At 37.3% G+C, this 21,392-nt stretch overlaps 1 protein-coding gene across 5 annotated transcripts in view; it reads right to left on the bottom strand.

Moving 5' to 3' along the window:
- Positions 1 to 560: 560 nt before the first annotated feature.
- RPS6KC1 (ribosomal protein S6 kinase C1) overlaps positions 561 to 21,392 on the bottom strand; it is a 178,413-nt gene continuing 157,581 nt past the window's right edge. For 3 of the 5 annotated variants that reach the window (XM_080824322.1, XM_080824320.1, XM_080824318.1), the window contains 3 exons: positions 13,361 to 13,443; positions 12,196 to 12,291; positions 641 to 1,084 (listed from right to left, as the gene is read on the bottom strand). In XM_080824322.1, the coding sequence (XP_080680448.1) occupies positions 950 to 1,084; positions 12,196 to 12,291; positions 13,361 to 13,443 (314 nt within the window). In that variant the 3' untranslated portion in view covers positions 641 to 949. Of the gene's footprint in view, positions 2,728 to 12,195; positions 12,292 to 13,360; positions 13,444 to 21,392 lie in introns of all 5 variants that reach the window. The other 2 variants (XM_080824321.1, XM_080824319.1) reach the window with 1 other exon arrangement.

Consider the following 21,392-nt stretch of genomic DNA (forward strand, 5'->3'; position numbering starts at 1 on the left):
TATATATCCATGTTCATAACAGCCAAAAGGTAGGAAACACTCAAATGTCCTATGACAGATGAATGGCTAAACAAAATGTGGTCTCTACATACAGGGCAATATTATTCAGCTTTTAAAAAGGAATGAAATTCTGATATATGCTCTAATATGGATGAACCTTGAAAACATTATGCCAAGTGAAATAAGCCAGATACAAAAAGACAAACATTATAGGGTTCCACTTACATGAGAGACCTAGAAGAGTGAAATTCAAAGAGACAGAAAGTAGAAGAGTAGTTACTAGGGGCTGGGAGGGGGAAGTTACTTTCTAATGGGTGCAGATCGGTTTGGGATAACGAAAAGGTGGTGGCTGGATCAAAATGGGAATGTACTTAATGCCACTAAACTGTAAACTTAAAAGTGGTTAAAATAGTCAATTTTATGTTACGTATGTTTTGCTTCACTAAAAAAATCAAATGAAAAATACAAAGTGGCAAGTTATGTTTGGGCCCACAGGCCACATGCTCAAAAAAATAAAAATTAAGAACAACAACAAAAAAGCAGGATCACCCAAAGCATTAGAAATACTAATATTTTAATATACATCATCAAATAAAAACAGACTTGGGTTCATCACCCCCAAAGCCGTATCTTATGTGTTTCTTACGATAATAATTCATGTCCATCATGACTATGGATGATGTATTTACATTAAATTCCAACCAAACAGAGACAGAAAGGGGGAACTGAAGCAATGGAACTGTCAACACACGGACACAGCAGCCATCTGTCGACATTACTGTCCTGAATCCAAGGAACCAAAATCACGTGGCGGGGCTGGGAGCTTCACCTTAGCTGGGAAGTCCTACTTTCATGTCAGAGGGCACTTCTGGAAGGAAGCTCTGCCATGGCTAGCGCTAAGTACTTGCAGATTTCCTACTGGTCCCACACAGGAAGTCATTCTTTGGTCTCACCTGCACAAGTTCCTGTTATGAGGCCAGGGGGGCTGGCGAGCTGAAACCCAGTTCCAGGGAGTGATGTCATCTTGATCGCGCTTTGATCCTGGTGACCTGCTCGCCATCCTGGTGTTGTTGCAGTCCTTCTTCTGACGTTCAGGTTATAAGGGAACCAGAAGGAAAAGGGGGAGGTAGGAAAACAGAAAAAGAAAAAAATGCTTGCACATTTCCTTTGTTTCACTAAAGCATTTTCTGCTTCTTTGGTGGGAGGACCCGGCTGACGGCAGATGGAAGCTGTAGAGATGCTCTTGGAGAAGGAATGGGATCCCACACAGAGCTCAAAAACTCAAAGGATTAAAATATATGGAAGACCTTCATTATTTCTGATGGCTCCTAACTCCGAAAAACTGACTTATTCTTTCTTCTTTGGATAAAGTTTTAAAAACAGACAGTAATGCTTCAAAAACATGTTTAAGCTGTTATAAGCAAGGCACAAATGCAGGAGCTATCATAGCAACATACAGAAATAACAAATACAAATGTTTGGAGAGGTGTAAATACTCGTATTCTTTCTACATCATGTCATGTAGATTAGGAGGTCAGATCTGGAAATCCCATCACTAAGTAATAAAACAGGATTGCCATTCACTTCTATTTAGATGAGATCCTTTGGTTCTTACTATAGCAAACCAAAAACCTAAAATGAAGTTAAGCATAAGAAGCAGCAGAAATTGCTAAAATTCCAAGAGGAAAGAAGGAGAGGCCTTTCTAAAACAAAGCAAAACAAAAAACTTAAGCCATTAAATGAAGGAGAGATTTCAATTTTTATCACGTTTATTTTATAATCATGATTTCTTAGTCCTTATTAAGTTGATACAATTTGGGGAAATAAATACTCCCTTCCCTTTTTGTTGCAAATGTACTAGCAGAGGAAGGGGCAACAGATATGAGAGAATAGGCAACAGGTGTAGGGAGCAGAAAGATGACGTTGAAGAGAGACGGTGAGTGTTCATATGAACCCTTCCACGGTATCAACCAACAAAGCATATGAAGTTGGCAACGTGAGTGTTTTCTTCTCAGTGGGCTTCTGAAAGTATGAAACAATATGGAACCACATTCAGCATACCCTAATTATAAAGTATCATGGTACATGTTTTCTATCAGGCATGATGTACATAATCTTTTTTTCTCACTTTTTAAGCTCCACAGATGACACTATTCATGAAGCACTTTTAGTGTATTATTCAGCAAATATTAATTATGATCGTATAAGCCAATCTTGCTTAGCAGAAAGCTACTATTAGCTGCCATGTAAAGGTCCTCCTTTCAAGTAACACCTACATGTTGTACACTTGGAGCTTTCAGAGGAAGTTCTTGAAGGGCATTCCTTCTTCCGTTGGGTTTACAACTCATCTGCAACACTAAATGCAGATAAAATAAAGATCACACCTTGTTTAAAGGCTTGTATATAAATGCCCCTTGCAAATGTAGCCAATATCCTGTCCTGAAAATAACGGTAAAGGAAGTGTTCTCTTTCAGCCTTTTTTCTTCCACTTCCTCTAAAGGTCTTTATCCCAAGGTCTCGGTGCTCCATCGGCGAGTGCGAGGCAGGGCTGCCTCTGTGCTGGGGACGCCTGTCACAGAGAAGGTCGGAATGTGCGCAGAGAACCCTGTCTTATGCTCATCTCATCAGTTCTGCCCAATCCACAGGGGTAAAAAATGGATGAGATTTGATATCTTCAACACCAGCAACTCCAGCACCAAGACGCTCCACAGGGTTGAACTGCAAGAGCTACGAAGGAAGGATGTAGTGAGTGATAGGAATCCAAGTGGTGAATCAAAGGAAAACAAAAATATATGAAAGGAAAGAACTGCTCAATTCAACCCTAGTGACAATGGACTTGATGAGCAGCCAACTCACGAGATTTCCTTGGAAGGGAGCTATGCCTAACACCACTGTAGCTGTGGGATGGTGGGGGATATCTGAGATGGCTTTTCAACTGATTTGAAACACGACCTCGAGTAACTCACTTCGGTTCTCTCCAACTCATGGTATAACAGGACAGTTAGTTACACCTATCAGTGTCCTATTCCAAAGCACATCATGACATTAATTAGATATCGCGCCCAAATCTGGGACATCCAGTTACTCCTTTCACGGGCGCGCTGAAGTAATGTGTCTTGAGACGTTCGCGCATCCTCAAATTATGTTTTAACAGCTTTACTGAGGGAGAATTACTACAGCATAAAATTCATCTGCTGTAAGTATACGACTCAGTGATTCTGAGTAAGTGTAAAAAGTTGTGGAACCATCACACGATCCAGTTTCAGAATACTTTAATCACCCTAAAAAGTCTCCTCATGCTGTCTGTGTTAATTCTGACTTCCATCCCCAGCCCTAGGCAAACACTGATCTGCTTTTCGTCTCTATAAATGTGACCTTCCTGGGTATTTCATGTATGGACTCATAAAAGATGTTTGCCTTTTGTAGTTGCCTTCTTTCACTTAGCATAATGTTTTTCAGATTCACCTATGTTGTAGCAGGTACCAACAGCTTGTTACCTTTTACTTCTGAATAGTATTCCATTTTTCGGAGAGAACGTATTTTGTTAATCTGCACCAGTCAATAGGCATGTAGTCTTTCCAGACTGAGGCCATAATGAGCAATACTATTAACATTCACATATATGTCTTTGTGTAAACATATGTCTTCATTTCTCTCAAGGACATTCCTAGGAGCAAACTGCTGGGTCACGTGGCAAATTTATGTTTAGCTTTTTAAGAAACTGCCAAACCTTTCTAAAGCAGCTGCACCATTTTACATTCCCACCAGCAATGTATGAGAGTTCCAATTTAGAAAAACTCACAAATACCTGATACTGTCTATCTTGATTAAAGCCCTTTTGGTGGGTATTACTGGCATCTTATTATGATTTGAATTTGTATTCCCTAGTGAGTAATGATCGTGAGCATCCTTCCATGGCCAAGCCATTCATAGGGCTTCCTTGGTGGATCTTGGCCCCCCCCCCGCCTTTTTAAAATATTTTATTTATTTATTTGACAGAGAGAGAGATCACAAGTATGCAGAGAGGCAGGCAGAGAGGGAGGCTCCCTGATGAACAGAGAGCCCCATGTGGGACTCTATCCCAGGACCCTGAGATCATGACCTGAGCCGAAGGCAGAAGCTTAACCCACTGAGCCACCCAGGCACCCTCTTTGCCCATTTTATACTAAATTGTCTACTTATTGAGTTATACAAGTTCTTTTTTTTTTTTTTTTGTAAAGTCTTGATTTTAGGTAATCCCTACACCCAATGTGGGGCTCGAAATTACAACCCCAAGATCAACAATCGTACGCTCTACCAACCTAGCCCTGTAACAGTTCTCTACACATTCTGAAATCCAGTCCCTATTAGTTACATGATTTGAAATATTTTCTCCCACTCTGTGGCTTGTCTTTTCATTTTCTGATATCTTTTGAAGTATAAAAGGTTTTAATTTTAATGAAGCCCACATTATCAATTGTTTTCTTTTATGGATATTTTTGGTGTCATATCTAATAACTCTTTGCCTAAGCCGTCAAGAAGATTTTCTCCTATGGTTTCTTCTACAATTTTTAGTTTTAGCTCCCATCTAAATAAGCCTAAGAGCTATTTTGAGTTAATTTTTGGATATGGTATGAAGTAAGGGTCTTAGTTCACCTTGGTTTTAGCACTTATTTGATTTTCCCAGCACCATTTGTTGAAAAGACTATATTTTTCACCATCAAATTCTCTCAGCACCTTTATTGAAAATCAACTGACCATAAATATAAAGGTTTATTTCTGGATACTCAATTCCGTCCCATTGATCTATATGCCTATCTTTGCTCTAATAACACAAGAATTTTCTAGTTTCCTAAAGTGCTGGTGAGACTTTCATTTGAGACCTTCCTTCTTCTCTGATATAGTATAGGTGTTTATAAGCCATAAATTTTCCTCAATAACTGACAGCTGCATCTGATAAATATATAAATTTTTATATATTCTCTGTTTTCATTCCACTAAAAAACTTTCTAGCTTCTCCTGATACTTCTTCTTTGACTCATAGGTTATGTAGAAATGTGTTGTTTAATTTCCAAATATTTGTGGGCTCACTAGATCTCTTTCTGATTTCTAATTAAACTGTTATGATCAGACTATGTTGTATGATTTTAATTCACCTTTAATACTGAAGCTTGTTGTGTGGTGATCTATCTTGGAGAATGTTCTACATACATGCGGTGAGAATGTATTCTGCCATCATTGTTCCATATATGTCAGAGACGTTAGATAATGTTGTTGAAGTCTTCTCAGTATCCTCCCTGATCTTCTATCATTTATCGGGAACAGGGTATTGAAGTTTCCATTTATTATTATCGGATTTGCCTATTTTCCCTTCAATTCGGTCATATTTTGCTTCATATGTATAGAGGCTGTTATTAGAGCATATACATTCGTTGTTCTATCTTTCCATGTACTGACCATTTGTCACAACGAAGAATCTTAGTTTCTAGTAAGTCTCTTGTCTTCACATCTGTTTTGTCAGGAATTTAATGCAGCCACTTCAGCTCTCTTAGGGTTACTGTCTGCATGATTTACCTTTTCCCATTTTTTCCTTTCAACCTATTTGTGTCTTTGAATTGAAGGTGTATCTTTTGTATACAAGATAACTGAACCTTACTTTTTATCCAGTTTAATAATAATATTTAATAAAATTCCTTTTGTTTTTGCATATTTAGACATCCATATTGAATTGTAATTATTGATGTGGTGGGTTTAAATTTGCCATTTTGCTATTTGTTTTCTACATCTACTGTCTTTTTTGTTCCTCTTTTATGGCTTTCTTTTGTATCAATACTTTTTACTGTACTATTTCAGTTCCTCTATTAATTTTCTTTTACTTTTTTTTTTTTAGTGGTTGCTGTAAGGATTACAATATGCATCTTACTTTATCATAATCTACGGGGCACCTGGGTAGCTCAGTCAGTTGAGCATCTGACTCTTGATTTTGACTCAGGTCATGATCTCGGGGTTATAGGATCAAGCCCCACGTTGGGCTCTGCACTGAGCATGAAGCCCATTTGGGATTCTTTCTCTCCCACTCTTCTTTTGCCCCTCCCCCCTTTCTCTAAAAACATTTAAAATTTATCACAATCTACTTCAGATTAAGACTAACTTAATTCCAGTGAAATGCAGAAATTCTGCTCTACTATAGCTCCATTCCTTCTGCCTTTTGGGTATTATTGTCATATATGTGATATATTACATTTGTATATTATAAACTCAATAGCACGTTATAATTAGTTCCATATCTTAGGTCTTCTAGAAGAAGTTGAGAAGAAATATGAGAAAAAAATAGTCTTTCTCATTGTCTTTCTCACTGACTCATATTTTACCATTCCAGTCTTTTTCACTTCCTCCTACAGATTCAATTTACTATGTTGTATCATTATTTCCTTTCAGCCTGAAGGACTTCCTGTATTGTTTCTTGCAAGGCAAGTCTAGCAAAGAATTCTCAGTCTTTATTCAGATAATTCTTTATTTCATCTTCATTTTTGAAGGATGATTTTGCTGGATATAGAATTCTTAGTTGATTAACTTCCTTTTGGCACTCTGATTATGTCATTTCACTGTCTTCTGTCTTCCATTGGTATTATTATTATCATTTATCATTATTATTGAAGTATATAATTGACATACTATGTTATATTAGTTTCAGGTGTACAACATATCGATGCAACAATCTGTCCTTTACTCAGTGTTTACCACAGTAGGTGTAATCATTTATCACCATACAGTGTTATTACAATATTATTGATTACATTCCCTACGTGGTACTTTTAATCTCCATGACATACTTATTTTATAGCTGGAAGTGTATACTGTCTTCCATCGTTTTTGATGAGAAGTCAGACATTAAGGTTTCCTTGTATAAAGTGAATGGTTTTTCTTTTGCTGCTATCAAGATTTTCCTCTGTTTTTGTCTTGCAATAGCATAACTAGGTGTATTTTCCTAATTAAAATCCATTGAGCTTCTTAGATGCCTATCAACATTTTTCATCACATTTAGGGTGTTTTCAGCCATTACTTTTTCAAATACTTTTGCTCCCCCTTCCTCTCTTTCCTTTCCTTCTGGGATTCCCTGGTACATCTGATATTATCATACAGGTTTCTGTAGCCCTGTTCACTTTTCTTTTTTCTGGTCTTTTTTTTTCCCTCATATTTGATCATTTCTATCATTCTATCTTCAAGTTCATTGATTCTTCCCTAATTTATCTCAAATTTGCTATTGAGATGCTCTAATGAATTCTTCCCCCTACTGAATTTCAATTATTAAAACAGTAATTATTATTATTATTGTATTTTTCAACTTGAGAATTCTATTTGGTTCCTTTTAAAAAATACAATTTGTATCTCCTTATTGAGAATTTCTATTTGCTGATTCATTGTTGTACTTTCCTTTAATTCTTTAAACATGGTTTCCTTTAGTTCTTTGAACATATTTACAATAACCACTTTGAAGTCTATTTCATTCAACCTGGGGACATTCAGAGTCAATTTCTGCTGACTGCTTTTTTTCCCTGCATATGAGTCACATTTTTTTGTTTCTGTGTATATCATGTATTTGCTGAAGATGGGACATTTTGGATGACATATTCTAGCAACTCTAGAGCCCAACTTTGTTCCCCAAGAAGACTACTATCATTGCTGTTGGTTGGTTTGTTGTTTGGTAACTTATTTCAGCTAGATCTGTAAATCTGCTCCTCCCATCTCTTTGTAACAAGCAGCTGTTGCTATCTGTTCATCCTTGTTTCCTTGTTTTTGTTTTTGAGCTTCACTTCCTAGGATCACCCTGTGTGTGCATAGCTTAGTGGCCAATCTGTGATTGAAAGGAGGGTACATTACACCTCAGCCCCTAAAGCTTCTGTCCTCTATTGATGCGTAGGAGAACACATTAAAATTTTAGGCCACTTACAAATCTCCCCTGGTTTTTTACTTTCAGCTGGGATCCTTCCCTGCTCCTATACACAGGGATGCAACCTCAGGGTTGGTCCTCATGGCCTGCTTCAATCTGGAAGGAACGTCACACCTGACCAAGCAGAGAAAAGAGAATGGAAGCAGCCCAGGCAAAACTGCCACAGAGTCCCACTCTTCTTTCCTTAGGTTTGGCTGTTTTTCAAGCATAAACACTTTTCAGGTTGTTGTATCCCTCTGACCAATTTCCAGAGCACCGAGATGGTTGTTTTCGCCAATTCTGTCCAATGTTATAACTTCCTTTCTCAAGAGAGAATGTGCCAACTCCTCATATGGCTATAGCCATTCAAATTTGAGAATATTCCTATAGTAAACTGAAATATTTAAATGATTTCTTTATATTAATGTTTCTATGTATTCAACCAAAACTTCTGTTTCTTCTCTTTTTACCTTTATTTCTATTTTTTGTTCATTTATAATTCATTAATTCAATTATTTGTATGAAAAATATCAATTGATTTCCTATTATGTGCCAGTCCACTACTTTGTTAGACCTTTTCAACCTCTATCATCAGCAGGTGCCTCACCCTTACATCAGCAGCCCTAGAATGCAACACATCCTTCATCAAATTACTATATATTATGAACCTTCAGCACTGCCCTTCAATAACGATATAAAACATGTATGTGATACTCACTGTGTGCCAGGCATTATTCTAAGTACTTAACATAGTTTAATTGATGTAATTCACAACAACTTTATACTAATAGCTACTATTCCACTCTCTCTCTAGAGGAGAAAACAGAGACTCAGAGAAATTAAGTAACTTATTTAAGATCATACAAGTAGTAAGTAGCAAAGACAAGATGTGAATTTAGCACCGTGGCTCCAGAATCCATGCTCTTCAGCATAACATTAGACTGCTTCATGAGTATAGATTCTTTTGCAAATGCCAAGAATCTACTACTTCACTTTCATATTACCAAATACACAAGAGGGGGAAGCACATACTTCAAAAGACTATACTCAATCCTCTCACTTGAAATTACTGTATCTAGCATTCAAAATGACTATTGTTTATTAAAGCTAACTGCCCAAAGAATTTTAATATTAGGTATTGCCAAAAGGTGTTAAGTGAAAAGCCGCTATTATAAAACAAACATTGTTAAGAGTAGCCCAAATGGATCAAAACCATTTTCAAAATCTGACAACTCATATCTAACCAACTGAAATACGGGAGGCATCAAACAATTTAATATAAATTTAAAATATCAAACATTGGTACAAATTAAATATAACTAGCATATTTTTAATATTTTAGCAAACATGTGAACGTGCAAAAGTTCTTTCTTCTTTGTTACAATTGGCTTCTCCACCCCTATTCCTTCCAAAACATGACCTCATTAAGAAATTCCAATAAAGATTCCTATTTTGGACTTTTACTAAAGTCAACTTAATTAGTTCATGGACTTTGTTACAAATCCATAAATATGTATCTAGAGGCAAAAGTATAACTGTCTTACCCATGACGATTTTGTTTATCCTGCCATTTTAAATACTATACCAGGCCTCAAGAGAGACCACACAAAGGTTCTGTGGCTTAAGCAAATGTGTCAGCCGGTGACAGAACCAAAACAGTCACTGCCAACCTCCGTTCTCCTGAAAAATACTCAGGTAATAAAGCTGAGCGAAGAAGACACAAAAATTTGTTTTGAAGGTTTTTTTCCTCATATAGTATTTTTCAACTAACAAAACAACTGTGTCACAGTTAACTAAATGTACGCTGTGAACTACAGATATACGTGCTCTGAGGAGTTGTAAAATGTAAGCCTCTTTCTTTGAATTGCATTTAAAATATAACTATGTCTACTTTAGCATACATATGGCTGAGATGACTGAACCACGGGTACAGGGGATTATGAAATCTAGGAAGAAAGCAAGGAGCTGAAAGGCCAAAGAGGGGGAAATCTCCCCAAAACAGAATAATTATTTCCATATAAATCATTTTGTGAGTTTTTTTAAATGACCCCATGACCTGTGAGGTAGTGGAAGAGGAAAGTCAAAATGACAAATTGCTAATCATGCCAAGAAACCCCTTTTCCCTTTCCTGATGATGTTTCCTCAACATGAGTGGTAGTTTCCTTAGGCAGGCCAATGACAGAATGCTGATTTACTACATAATATACATATCTGTATCAGAGGATTTAACATACCTTCAGCCAAGATTCCTTTATACATGATTTCTAATAAAGACAGGAGCAGCAGACCTTTATAAATTATGTAGGGAATTCTATTCTCAGTATTATATAATAAGGACTTTAAGGAGGGAAACAAACAAACAAAAAGCATTTGCTAGCTTTCCTCAAATTATTTACCAAAAAAATACTTGGAATTTATCTTGTGCCACAACAAATGAGATGAAATCAAATGAGTAGCTGTCCTTTTTTCCCCTTAGAATGAAACACGTTCTATATCTTTGCATTACCTCTTAATCCTTTTGCAAAGTGCTCAAGGGTATTCCCATCTCATTATTTCCAACATGGTTATGTTTCTTTATGTTCTACATTCTCTGGGAAAATTTAATCTTCCTAAAGCACAATTCTGATCCTTTCATTCTTCTGCACAAAAACTCCAAACATTTTTTTTTTTTTTTTACTGAATTAAGTATGACCACTCTTTACTGGTGACTGTGATAACAGAACCCCGTAAGAGAACTCCAACTTACCTTTCCACACCCATCTACTACTATTACCCATTCCTATATTCATCCCTCCACTCCAGATAAACCAAACTTTTGATTTCCTAATTTGAGTCTTTGGGACTCCTTCCCTCATTGAAGCTGTTCATTCCACCACGTTATTCCCCCCACATCCCACACTGTCATGCCAAAATTCTAGGGCTCCACAAAAATAACATCCACTCTGGGGCGCCTGGGTGGCTCAGTGGGTTAAGCCGCTGCCTTCGGCTCAGGTCATGATCTCAGGGTCCTGGGATCGAGTCCCGCATCGGGCTCTCTGCTCAGCAGGGAGCCCGCTTCCCTCTCTCTCTCTCTGCCTGCCTCTCTGTCTACTGTGATCTCTCTCTGTCAAATAAATAAATAAAATCTTTAAAAAAAAAAAAATAAATAAAATAAAAGAAAAAAAAAATAATAACATCCACTCCACAAAAACTTTCCTAATACTATCACTGCACCAACTAGAACCCCTCCTTATCTTGACTTGCCAGAGTAGTTTTTAAGCCTCTGACGTCTGATCCAATCCATCTATTATACAGTTACGCGCATGGCTTACAGCACTGTCTTACATATACTCGTGCATGTATTTGTTGAATGAAACCCAAATCACTATTCAAGAGAATACTAGGTAATTCTCTTCTTAATATGTTCTCCTCTCCCCCTTTCTTTGTCTTCTTTTTTATTTTGTTTTTTTCTGATTAAAAAAAAATAATTCAGGTTTCTTGAAACAAAAATGTCAGTTCTTGATCTTTTTTCAAATAACCCCTCCCTTTACGTTTCTCATAAAATTATAAGGATCCTAGGCCTGACAATTCTTGCTGATTTGCTGTGAGCCTATCATACCCCAACGCTGACAACCCTCAGTATACTCACCAAAACTCACTATTCAAAACCAGAGGAGCATTTTAGATGTGAGGAATCAATTTAAGAAGCTCACTGAGTACCAAGCCTACCTCTGGGATACTGAACTTTAATCAGCAATAGTCTCTTTCTTTAAAGCCACCGAAAATGCACTGACATCAATACATCAGCACCCAAGTTCCAACGGTGGATGAAGCTAGGAGTAATCTAACTTGGCAAGGTTTTCTAAGACCACTTTTCTCCAAAGCAACCTGAGCAACCTATTCCCAAGTTTCTGAATAGGAATTAAAGATTGAAAATATCCAGCCAAAAAAAAAAGAAAAAAAAAAAGCCATCATACATGGTTACAAAATGTAAGAGCAGAAATAGAGCAGCTCCAGACAAGCTAAAAATGATACTTAAATCTCACACCTACACAAATATATGAAATTGACTAAACATTAGCCTGGATTTTTTTTGGGGGGGGAGACTTAAACACCAATAAGCTTTAACTGCTCTCTCTGACCCCACTAATACTTAAATAACAGCAGAAGCTTAACCATACACAGTATCAGTTCTGAATTAGTAATGATTCTTTCTTGCCCCAAACTAATTTCTTTAAGGTTTTATAACTATGGACTCCGCTAATTGACATGGCTGATATACTTGGCGAGTAGGTCAATTAAGTTACCTGTTGTATGAGTGAGCGAGCCTCTTCAGAGACACATTCTGGCATGTTCAAAGTAGTGTGAGTATTTATTCCTGCTGGATGGCACTCAACCAGAGTCTGAAATAATCAATCAGGTACACTTCTTATCCCAAATAACATCATTTGCTGTTCTATCACAAGATTTATGGACGGCAAGTACAGAAAGCTCAAAACCATCTTAACTGGAGGTGTAGTAATCAACACAGTGTCTCCCTCCTAAGCAGTTCAGGCCAAGGGCCACGAGAGTACAGGACTTCAAACTGAAATGAAGGCAATCATCAAAATCACACCATAAGCTTCTGCTGCTGGCCCTTTCCCCTTAGTTATACAGGGAATGGCTCATAATAAAAAACCTTATATTACACACAGAAATTTAAAAAGGGACTTGGTATCTCTGAATTTTTTAATGTTCTTAAAAACCTTCTAAGTTTAGAACTGGTTAATAATAACACTTTATATATTTATAGCACTTCATGATTTAGTTGTATGTGTAGGTGATCTGTAATAATCCACAACAATCTTAAGAGTTCAGTAGTACCTATATATTCAAGGTAGATGACTACTTTCAAAAGTAGGACTGTTCATTTCCTCTGTTATCTTCCCAGGAGGCAATGTGCACAATACTATTAAAGTCTATTAACCTCAAACATCCTACTTAAAAGTTATTGATCAGAAAGAGTATAAATTCTGTCCTTAAGCTAGAACAAATAGGAAAATTTTACAGTATCGAGAAAAAAGGCAATACTACCTTTTATATCTACATTAATTTTCTAAAATGAGAATTCCTTCCTGCTTCCCAGCAAGATGTTTAAAACATCCAGAGAATTCTAATACATCCTTACATGAACATTACAGATTTAATGCTGTTAAAACTGAATCACAGAAAATGAAGAGAAGGAATGTTTAGTAATATGTCCATGTACTAACGTTATGACATAACGGAATTTTATTATTCAATGTAATACTTTTTTTTTTTAAAAATCTGGAATCTAGATAAACTTGCCTTTTTCTGCCTTTTAAAAAAAAATATCAAAGGTTTTCCTATTTACTCCCTAATCTAAAAACTAAAGGCAAAGGCTAAATGTTCTCAATTTGAAATCAAGGTAGCATCTGGGTAAACTTATTAAACGTCCAGGTCACTGCTTACCTTGCCAGTGAGAAGTTCAAAGAGGACAGCACCCAAACTCCACCAATCACAGGCTTCTGTTTCTTCTGTGATTGCTCCAACCTCTAAACACACCAAAAAAGGTTGATATTAAAATTCCAAAGGTCAATTCAACTTTCAAAATTAACATGTATTAGCAAGGTGACCTTTTTAATGCTGAGAGAGCATATACTAAATACTACTGGGCTTTCAAAATTCCTGAAAGTTACTTATCCCCTTTGGTCACCTACTGTGGTTGCATTTTTTTTATGCAGTCATATATTAAACTGAGACATTTGTTCTTTAGTTGATAGAGGGACACCTTCAAGAAGCTACACTTAAAAGTTCTATGAATCTACTAGATCAGCAGTTTGCTTAATTTTTCAAATTCAAGAAAGTACAGCCAATGCTACCTTAGGTCATTTTTTGTTTTAGAAATAAAGACTCTAGGTTCAGAAGGAACTTCAAAAATTATTTAAACCAGTAATTATCCTTTTAATTACAGATTAGAAGCCAGAGAAGTGAAATGCCTTGTCCAATGTCATACAGTAAATCAGCAGCAGAACTAAAACCTGATTTATAATACCACCTCTCTCCTATATAATCAATTGTTTTCAACTAAACTAAAGGAGCATGTGAAACGCAAATTTACCCATTTTGATATTTAGAAGTACAGATATGTTGTTTTAAGCCCTAACTGAAACTACTGGCTAAGATAAGAGTGTTTAGATTATCTACAAATTACAGTCTTATCTGCGTTAGCCCTATCTTTCACCAGCCTGAGTTCCCGAAATGCAATATGAGTTTTCAGGTGTCATTTTCCAGGTTTCTCCACAAATCAGCAACACTCCTCATTTTACCAGTTCTGAGGCTCTTAGCCCCTACGTCTGTTTGATGCTTTCCTGTCCTTCCCTAACGGCATTCGATTAGTCACTAAGCCTGTCAATGTCTAACCGTTCACTTCCATTTGGCTGACACAACACACTCAATATCTGGGTGGAGGGTAAGCCACAACTCATACAAATAAAGCTCAAAAGTTTTGAAGGAGTTAGGTCAGAAATTGGAAATAACTGAAGTGGTGCTCACGTGCTCAGCCTTTTAACCAATACTTTGTACAAGTACTGCATAGAAGAACCATAAAACTCAGAAAAGAGCTTGAGGTTTAAGCCTTGGAGCAAAGGCCAGGTGGACCAGAAAAAGAAAAGAGCCGTTCCTATGGAAATATTGAAATTCCTCCTATTCGGTATTATCTTCCAGATCCTGGCATCCACCCTCTTCTGGAACTCAAGCAGCCTATGTAGGAGTGCTTCTCTCCACACCAGCCCCTACCCAGTCGTTCTTCCCGGGATGCGCTCGGGGCCAAATCACAACCTCCATTCTATAACGAGCCCCTCTCAAACAGGTGGTAAAAAGAAAACATAGATTTTAACTACTCAAACTACTGTGTGAATGACTAAAAGTCTCCTAAGCCTGTTGATGTCATGTGCATTCATAAAGCAGCAGCTTGTTTGAAAAACTGAGACCTAACAACGGAGATTTAATTATACATACATTGTAAATATATTTGTGTGTGTGTGTGTATGTGTATGTATGTATGCACACACACACATCATTATGATGGAATATTACTACATAAGCATTTTAAATGATGTACTCATATAAAGTTTAAGTATGTAAGTAAATGGATATATTAAATTAAAAAACAAGGCATAAAACAAGAGAATTCTAATTTTAGAAGTATGTATTTTTTAAAAAGACTGGTGGGAAAAGATGACAAAATATTTTAGTGATTTGCCTCTGAGGGGATAACATGTTTATTTCCATCCCTATACTTAGGAACCTACATGAATAGCTAAGCGGTGCATTTTAAACAGCTAGCAAGAAAACATGAAAACATTCGGGTGTGCTGGAGCAGGAAGGTGAAGCTATGCTGGCCAATCCTCCCTAAGAGTCCGCCTCCTTTCTCTGCAGCGTAAATGTATTACATATGAGAAAGCGCAACGCAGACTGGAAATCAGGAGGCCTGGGTGAAGGGCCCTGAGGAATCCACTTGATCTCATGTATAACGGAAGGTTATAAGAGGGTTACAACCAAGGGCCTCTTGGTTAACGTTAGCTCTAACTTCTATGATTTTGACACTCAAGGATTTCCTAAAATAGTGATTCTCTTGAAGGACAACTCTTTGGGAGCTCTCATTCAAAGTACTTATGCTGCCCTTCCCAGGTTCAAATTCACTGTCCCCACCATCTTCTCAACCTTCCCAGAGAGAGGCACTGTCACTTCAAAAACGTGCTCTAAAAACTTTAGGAAGGGTCTAAGTTCTTAGAAGCTTCAAAAAAGTAAAAAAACTGACCATAGTCCAGTCCCCAAATATAACTTCTTGAACATTTCCGTCCAGTCTAAAGCAAGCAATGGATTACATCATTTCCCTGTTCAAAATTCTGAAATACCTTCTCACTGAGCATTAAATAACATTTAAATGCCTCGCTTATTTGGGCGTGTGTATATTCAGGTCTCAACCCATCTTATTCATTCAACCAACATACATAAGCAGCACAAACTGGGCACCATGCTAGTCCCTGTTCTTCCACAGAACTCCATTAGCTGGCCACATCGCTAAATTATGTGAAACCAAGTTCAAGTTTTCCCGCTAGCATAGTTAATGGGTTTTTTTTAAGTAACTTTTTGCTCAAGAATTTGTTATTCTATTTTCTTTAATCATATAGTAATTAAGTATATACTTCTTGGTTTTATGAAGGAGGTATGAGCTTACAGCTCAAGACCCAGAATGACTGACCAGCATGAAGTCTCACTCTCCACGTATGGCGGCTGCTCTGCTCGCAGAAGGCACGCATTGCGAGGACAGTTGCAACAATAAGTCGGAGCTAACATTTATTGACAGCTTACTCTATGTCAAGAACGATTTAACATTTTACATGAATTATTTAAAAATTTCCAAGCAACCTTGTGGAGAACCTACTTAGGTAGGATGCCTTCGGAGGGGAAAGAATATTGTGTGTGCGCCCAAGAAGGAGGAACATCTGACCCATCAGCCCAAAGAAAACTGTGCAAAGTAATTAGATGGTTTTATAGGGTCTAAAAACATGCCCCGAGGAGCTCCAGACTAGAGCCACTCTCCAAGTTTCCTATTAGATTTGAGCAGAGGGCTGCTCAGAGAAGTCTATGTAATACAATCAGTGGCTAACATAATTTATAAAGGCACCGTTTTACTCAGCAAAAGATCCAAGGTGTCATGGCCGGTGCAGCCCAGCCCACCCAAGGCTACATGTTATGCCCATTCTCCAGTATTCGCTGCTGGGAACATGCACCAGGTGAAATTTATCACTGTGGCCCCGGGGTTGGGCGGGGAGGGGGGTGATGGCTGGGTGGTCCTTGAAGCTACCAGATAAGCACAGTCCATCTTCCTGGGCATCAAAGATTTTCATATTTGTGAGAGGGAGTGGGACAATGTTTTGCTAGCAAAGGAAACTCATATCTATTACGGGCCACAATACACAATTTGCCTAGATTTACAAGATAAAAAGACTTCTGAGAAACTTCAGGATGACATTTCACTTGTCCCCTAGGGTACCCATTTCATATCACCTCAACACCCCTACACCTCTACTTGGGTAGAAAAGTCTGAGGCACTTTATGAGGCAGACAACGTGTACTCCGTCACTGGTTTCTGTGAAATGGCTCAACAAAAGAATCCAAGGCACAGGTTCATTGGTTTTATGCTGCTCTGAAAGCCCTCACAGTCTTCTGTCAGAGTCCTTAACAGGTAGATAATGACCAACATACTGCTTTGAATGTGGACGGGCCCCAACGTGAGGGAGGCAACCCAGGCAGTAGCAAGAGGACCAAGTCGGCCCTACAGCCAACGACGTCCCCCTCCCCCCTCGGCTTGCTATCTGCTCCAGGAAGCACCGACCGGCATCCAACACCACTGTCGGTTTTCCTCTAGCACTTCTGACTTTGGTCTACTTCCGGTGCTCCTCATTTCTTATTCCGTCTTTCCTTCATCTTCCCCTCTTCTTTTTTTCCAGCGACAGCCAGCTTCTTTTCCTCTTCCCTTTCTCTTTCTTCCCTCCTCTTGGATGTCACTTGCTTACACTTTCTGATGGTACTCAGGCCGAAAGGGACCTCTGATTCTAATCTAAGAAAAATTGCTTCTGAAAGTATGAAGGTGCCTAGGCTGAATGCCATCTTTATTCTGATTGGGCCGGTAAAGAAGGAGAACAACTGTGAAAAGGTAATTTTTTTTTTTCCACAGAAATCTGGGAAAAAGACACTAAACAAGTTTTGGAGCCATCCTCTTAGAATGCAGCTTGAAGCTTTTGAAAATGACTTTATATTAAGCAGGGATTCCTTAATTAATGTGAAACTGACATCATGACCAACTGACCTTGATTTTCACAGATGACTCAAAAATACAACAAAGAGTGTATTTAGGCAAGATAGAAAGAGGAACTTCTTAATGGCTAGGAGATTTAAATGTTACAACTGGAGTAAGTACTTGTAGAATTTCTTCTTTACGATTTTCAAACAGAATTTCCTTTTTCTTTTAATAATCAGAATGAAGGATTTGGGCTGTCTTTTTTAACACTGTTTAAGGACTAATCATTCTTATATTAAAAAGTAATGATATGGGGCACCTGGGTGGCTCAGTTGATTATGTGTCCGGCTCAGGTCTTGATCACAACCAAGCCCCACACTGGGCTCCGCACTAGGCTTGGGGCTTACTTAAAAAAAAGATATACCCTGAAACTGCACTGCCAACAAGAAGCCTGAGGCTGTATGACTGCCAAAACAACGGTTTAAAACTGCTTTACGTGCAAAATCTATACAAAAATTTGAAGCGTAAACCAAGAGTACTGATTTATATATAAAGCTACAAGATGACTACCACTATGTATCTAATGTCAAAAGCAGAGAACATGAAGAAATACCAAATAAATCTGTGAGACTATTTTAAAAGTGTAACACAGTAAAGCTAGGAAATCCCATTAAACTCCTATCTTGAATTTTTTAAATCTGAAAAAAAAGCAGAAAAATATTTTAAAGGATAAATTTACCACTGTTTTGGCAATTTTCCTATTTTTCCTACAAAAACCACTGTGTAAAGCTTCTACATGCCCCTCCCCCACTGCTATACTCTGTATTTGCAATTGCCAGGGTGGCAAAATATTATCTCTCTTCTCCACAAACACAGCAATACTTACTATAGTATAGGCATTAAGCAAAGTGATGGAGGGGAAAAATGAACTATTCCCTAAGAAAAAAACCAAATTCTCAAGGCTATTCCCACAAAACTCAAAAAGAGATGGTGTTATCAAAGAATCCTAGATTTTTGTCTTTGAATCAAAGAAACGTATGGACAGGGCTCTGGACACGCTACTGTCTGACCCTGGCTGGGTATGTCATACTAAGCTTACTCTGAAAATGAGGGGAGCCAGATCTCTAACATTCTTTCTACCTGTAGTTTTACGATCCTGAAAGTGTTTTCAAAAGCACTCGTGAGCCTTTCTCAAAACTTCTTCTCCCTCCATTAAACTACCATCCCCAAAGAACGGGACTATGCTAAAATGATGAGCGTTCCTCAAACTTCCTTTCTCTCCTTTCTATCCACAGCACTACTCCATTTCCCTAGCAGACCTGGTGACAAACAAAATGGATCAGTGTCAGTCTAATCATTATCATCTTTTAATGTAATGGAGACACAGAACTGGCCCCAGATTAGGTTTCAATCCATCTAAAATTTTTTAAATGACATCAAATATGTGAGAACAGTTAAGTAAAATTGTTGAATTCACATTTTAGCACTATCAATTCTAACATTCTTAACACAATATAGGACCTTACTGATTCATACTAATGATTCAAACCATCATATTTCACAAGTGAATAAACATGTTTAAATAAAACAATAAAGATATCACAACATAAAATGTGCTTTGCCTACCTTTGTTTTACTCATGTTTAACACCTCATAGAACACTCTTCAACAAGCCAAGATATTTTTCAGAAAAATAACGCTGCCTTGGTAACCCATATTGTCAAAGGGTTTGCTAAAACATAGAATAAGAGAGTTTTACAGTCCTTATGATAATCAATTTACTAAGTCTCCCTCTTATAGCCAAAATAATAATGCTAACCTGACCCCAAAACTGTAGCTATAATAATCATTGCTCCTGAAAAATGCAGGAGCAAAAAAGCAGAAAGCTTGGACTTAAGAAATCATAAAATGTCCAACACCTACATGAAAAGTGAAGGAACAGAAGTATACACTCTCTTTTCGGACCATGGAGAGATCATGTGATGCCCAGGATTACCGAAATCACGACATATACTTAAGTACAGGTACACAGCCTCTTGGGACGAATTACATAGTTTAAACCATGGGTTTGCCAAAGACATGACTCAAAACTAACCAAATATAACAATAATACTGTGCTGGAAACTGTATAGAACTGAAAAAGCTAGAAAATGCATGTCGAACTCAAGCTTTAAATAAAGACCAACCTTTCCACAAAGCTTGACAAAGACGAATGATCTTACATTTTAGGCAACTTGGTACCCTCAACATCCGAAATTCAGAATTTACTTTTCTTTAAGAGTTTGTTACTATTGTATTGCTTGATAAATAAGGGAATCTGAAAGTCTACATTTAGTTCTTTGATGGATGGATCTGATAAGACACGGTTTCAGACTAATGACACCACTTGACTCTGTTCCCTGGTTTTTCACCAAGGGAGACCCACACAGGGTCCATCTCATCCTTCCCCCTAACCCTTCCTAACCGCACAGATGCCCAAGCCCATTGCCAAAACCTCCAGACAATTCCATAACCTCTCTCTGGCAGTATGCTCTGTTGCTGCTATCTTCCTCATAGGATCTGATAGGAAATATAGTAAGTTCAGAATTTTCTTAGAAGAGAATTTCACATATAGAGAAACTCTATTTTCATTTAGAACAAGTTTTTAAATATTTCTCCCAAATTGTTTTAATACTTTTTTAATAAATAGAATCTTAGAAGCCTCATTTCTTTTCACTCTCAAAGTTCTAGTAACTGTGGAACTATTTTTTTTTTAACTGTGGAACTATTAAGAGAGCATATAAAACTCAATGAAATGGCAACAATTGTTGCAAATAAAGGATTTATGTAATAGTCAAATTAAACCAACATTTAGATGCTAGAAGAATTTGTCACATAAATGATACAGCACTTTATCCAAATATCAGAATGATGGAACAATTCTAAAGGCACAGATCTATGTAATAAATTAAAATGATAATCTGTAGTAAGTATACTTTGGGAGAGAAGGGGAGATATAGTTTTCTAATGCCACAGAGTTTTTAAAAAATTGATTTTAAGTATCTGACTTTAAGGATTGCAATCCTCACTTCTGGAAAAGAAGCATAAGTAACACAAATACATTGGCTTTTAGAAAAAAAGAGAGATCTTTGCTGAATAAAACAATATAAAAATTAAGCCACCATGGCCTTAGATAGGAATAGAAAACAGGAAAAGAAAAAAAAAGGAAAAAAATCTGGTCTATCATTAGTGACATACTTGGACCAAGGAAAAGAACATCTTTCTTCTGCAATGAGCATTCCATGTCAGCTAGAGCATGGAAACATTAGTACTGTGTTCCTACACAGACAGTCTTTCCCTGCAGCATCTGTTGCTAATTGAAAGGGACTAGAATTACAAAATTCTAGTCAATTTCTCTCACCAGCTCTTGCTGTGTATAAAGATTTTCTATGCAGGGGCTGAGCATTAGTCTTCCACTACAGCTGATGACTAAAGAACAAAGAGAAAGAAACACAGAAGAAAGAATTTTTTTTTAAATCCAACAATATATGGAACTAAATGGTGAGTAGAGAAACAGCTAAGCACATCTTTTGTTGGTGTGGTAAATTACCATTCTATAAATGCAACTATTTACCAATAAAGGTCTATTGACATTCTAGGTAACCAATTGTATAGGTCTTCTGTTTGGGTAGTCTCTCTTTTTTTTTTAATGTAAGT

The sequence above is a fragment of the Martes martes genome (genome assembly GCF_963455335.1).
Source record: "Martes martes genome assembly, chromosome: 15".
NCBI classification, from domain to species: domain Eukaryota; kingdom Metazoa; phylum Chordata; class Mammalia; order Carnivora; family Mustelidae; genus Martes; species Martes martes.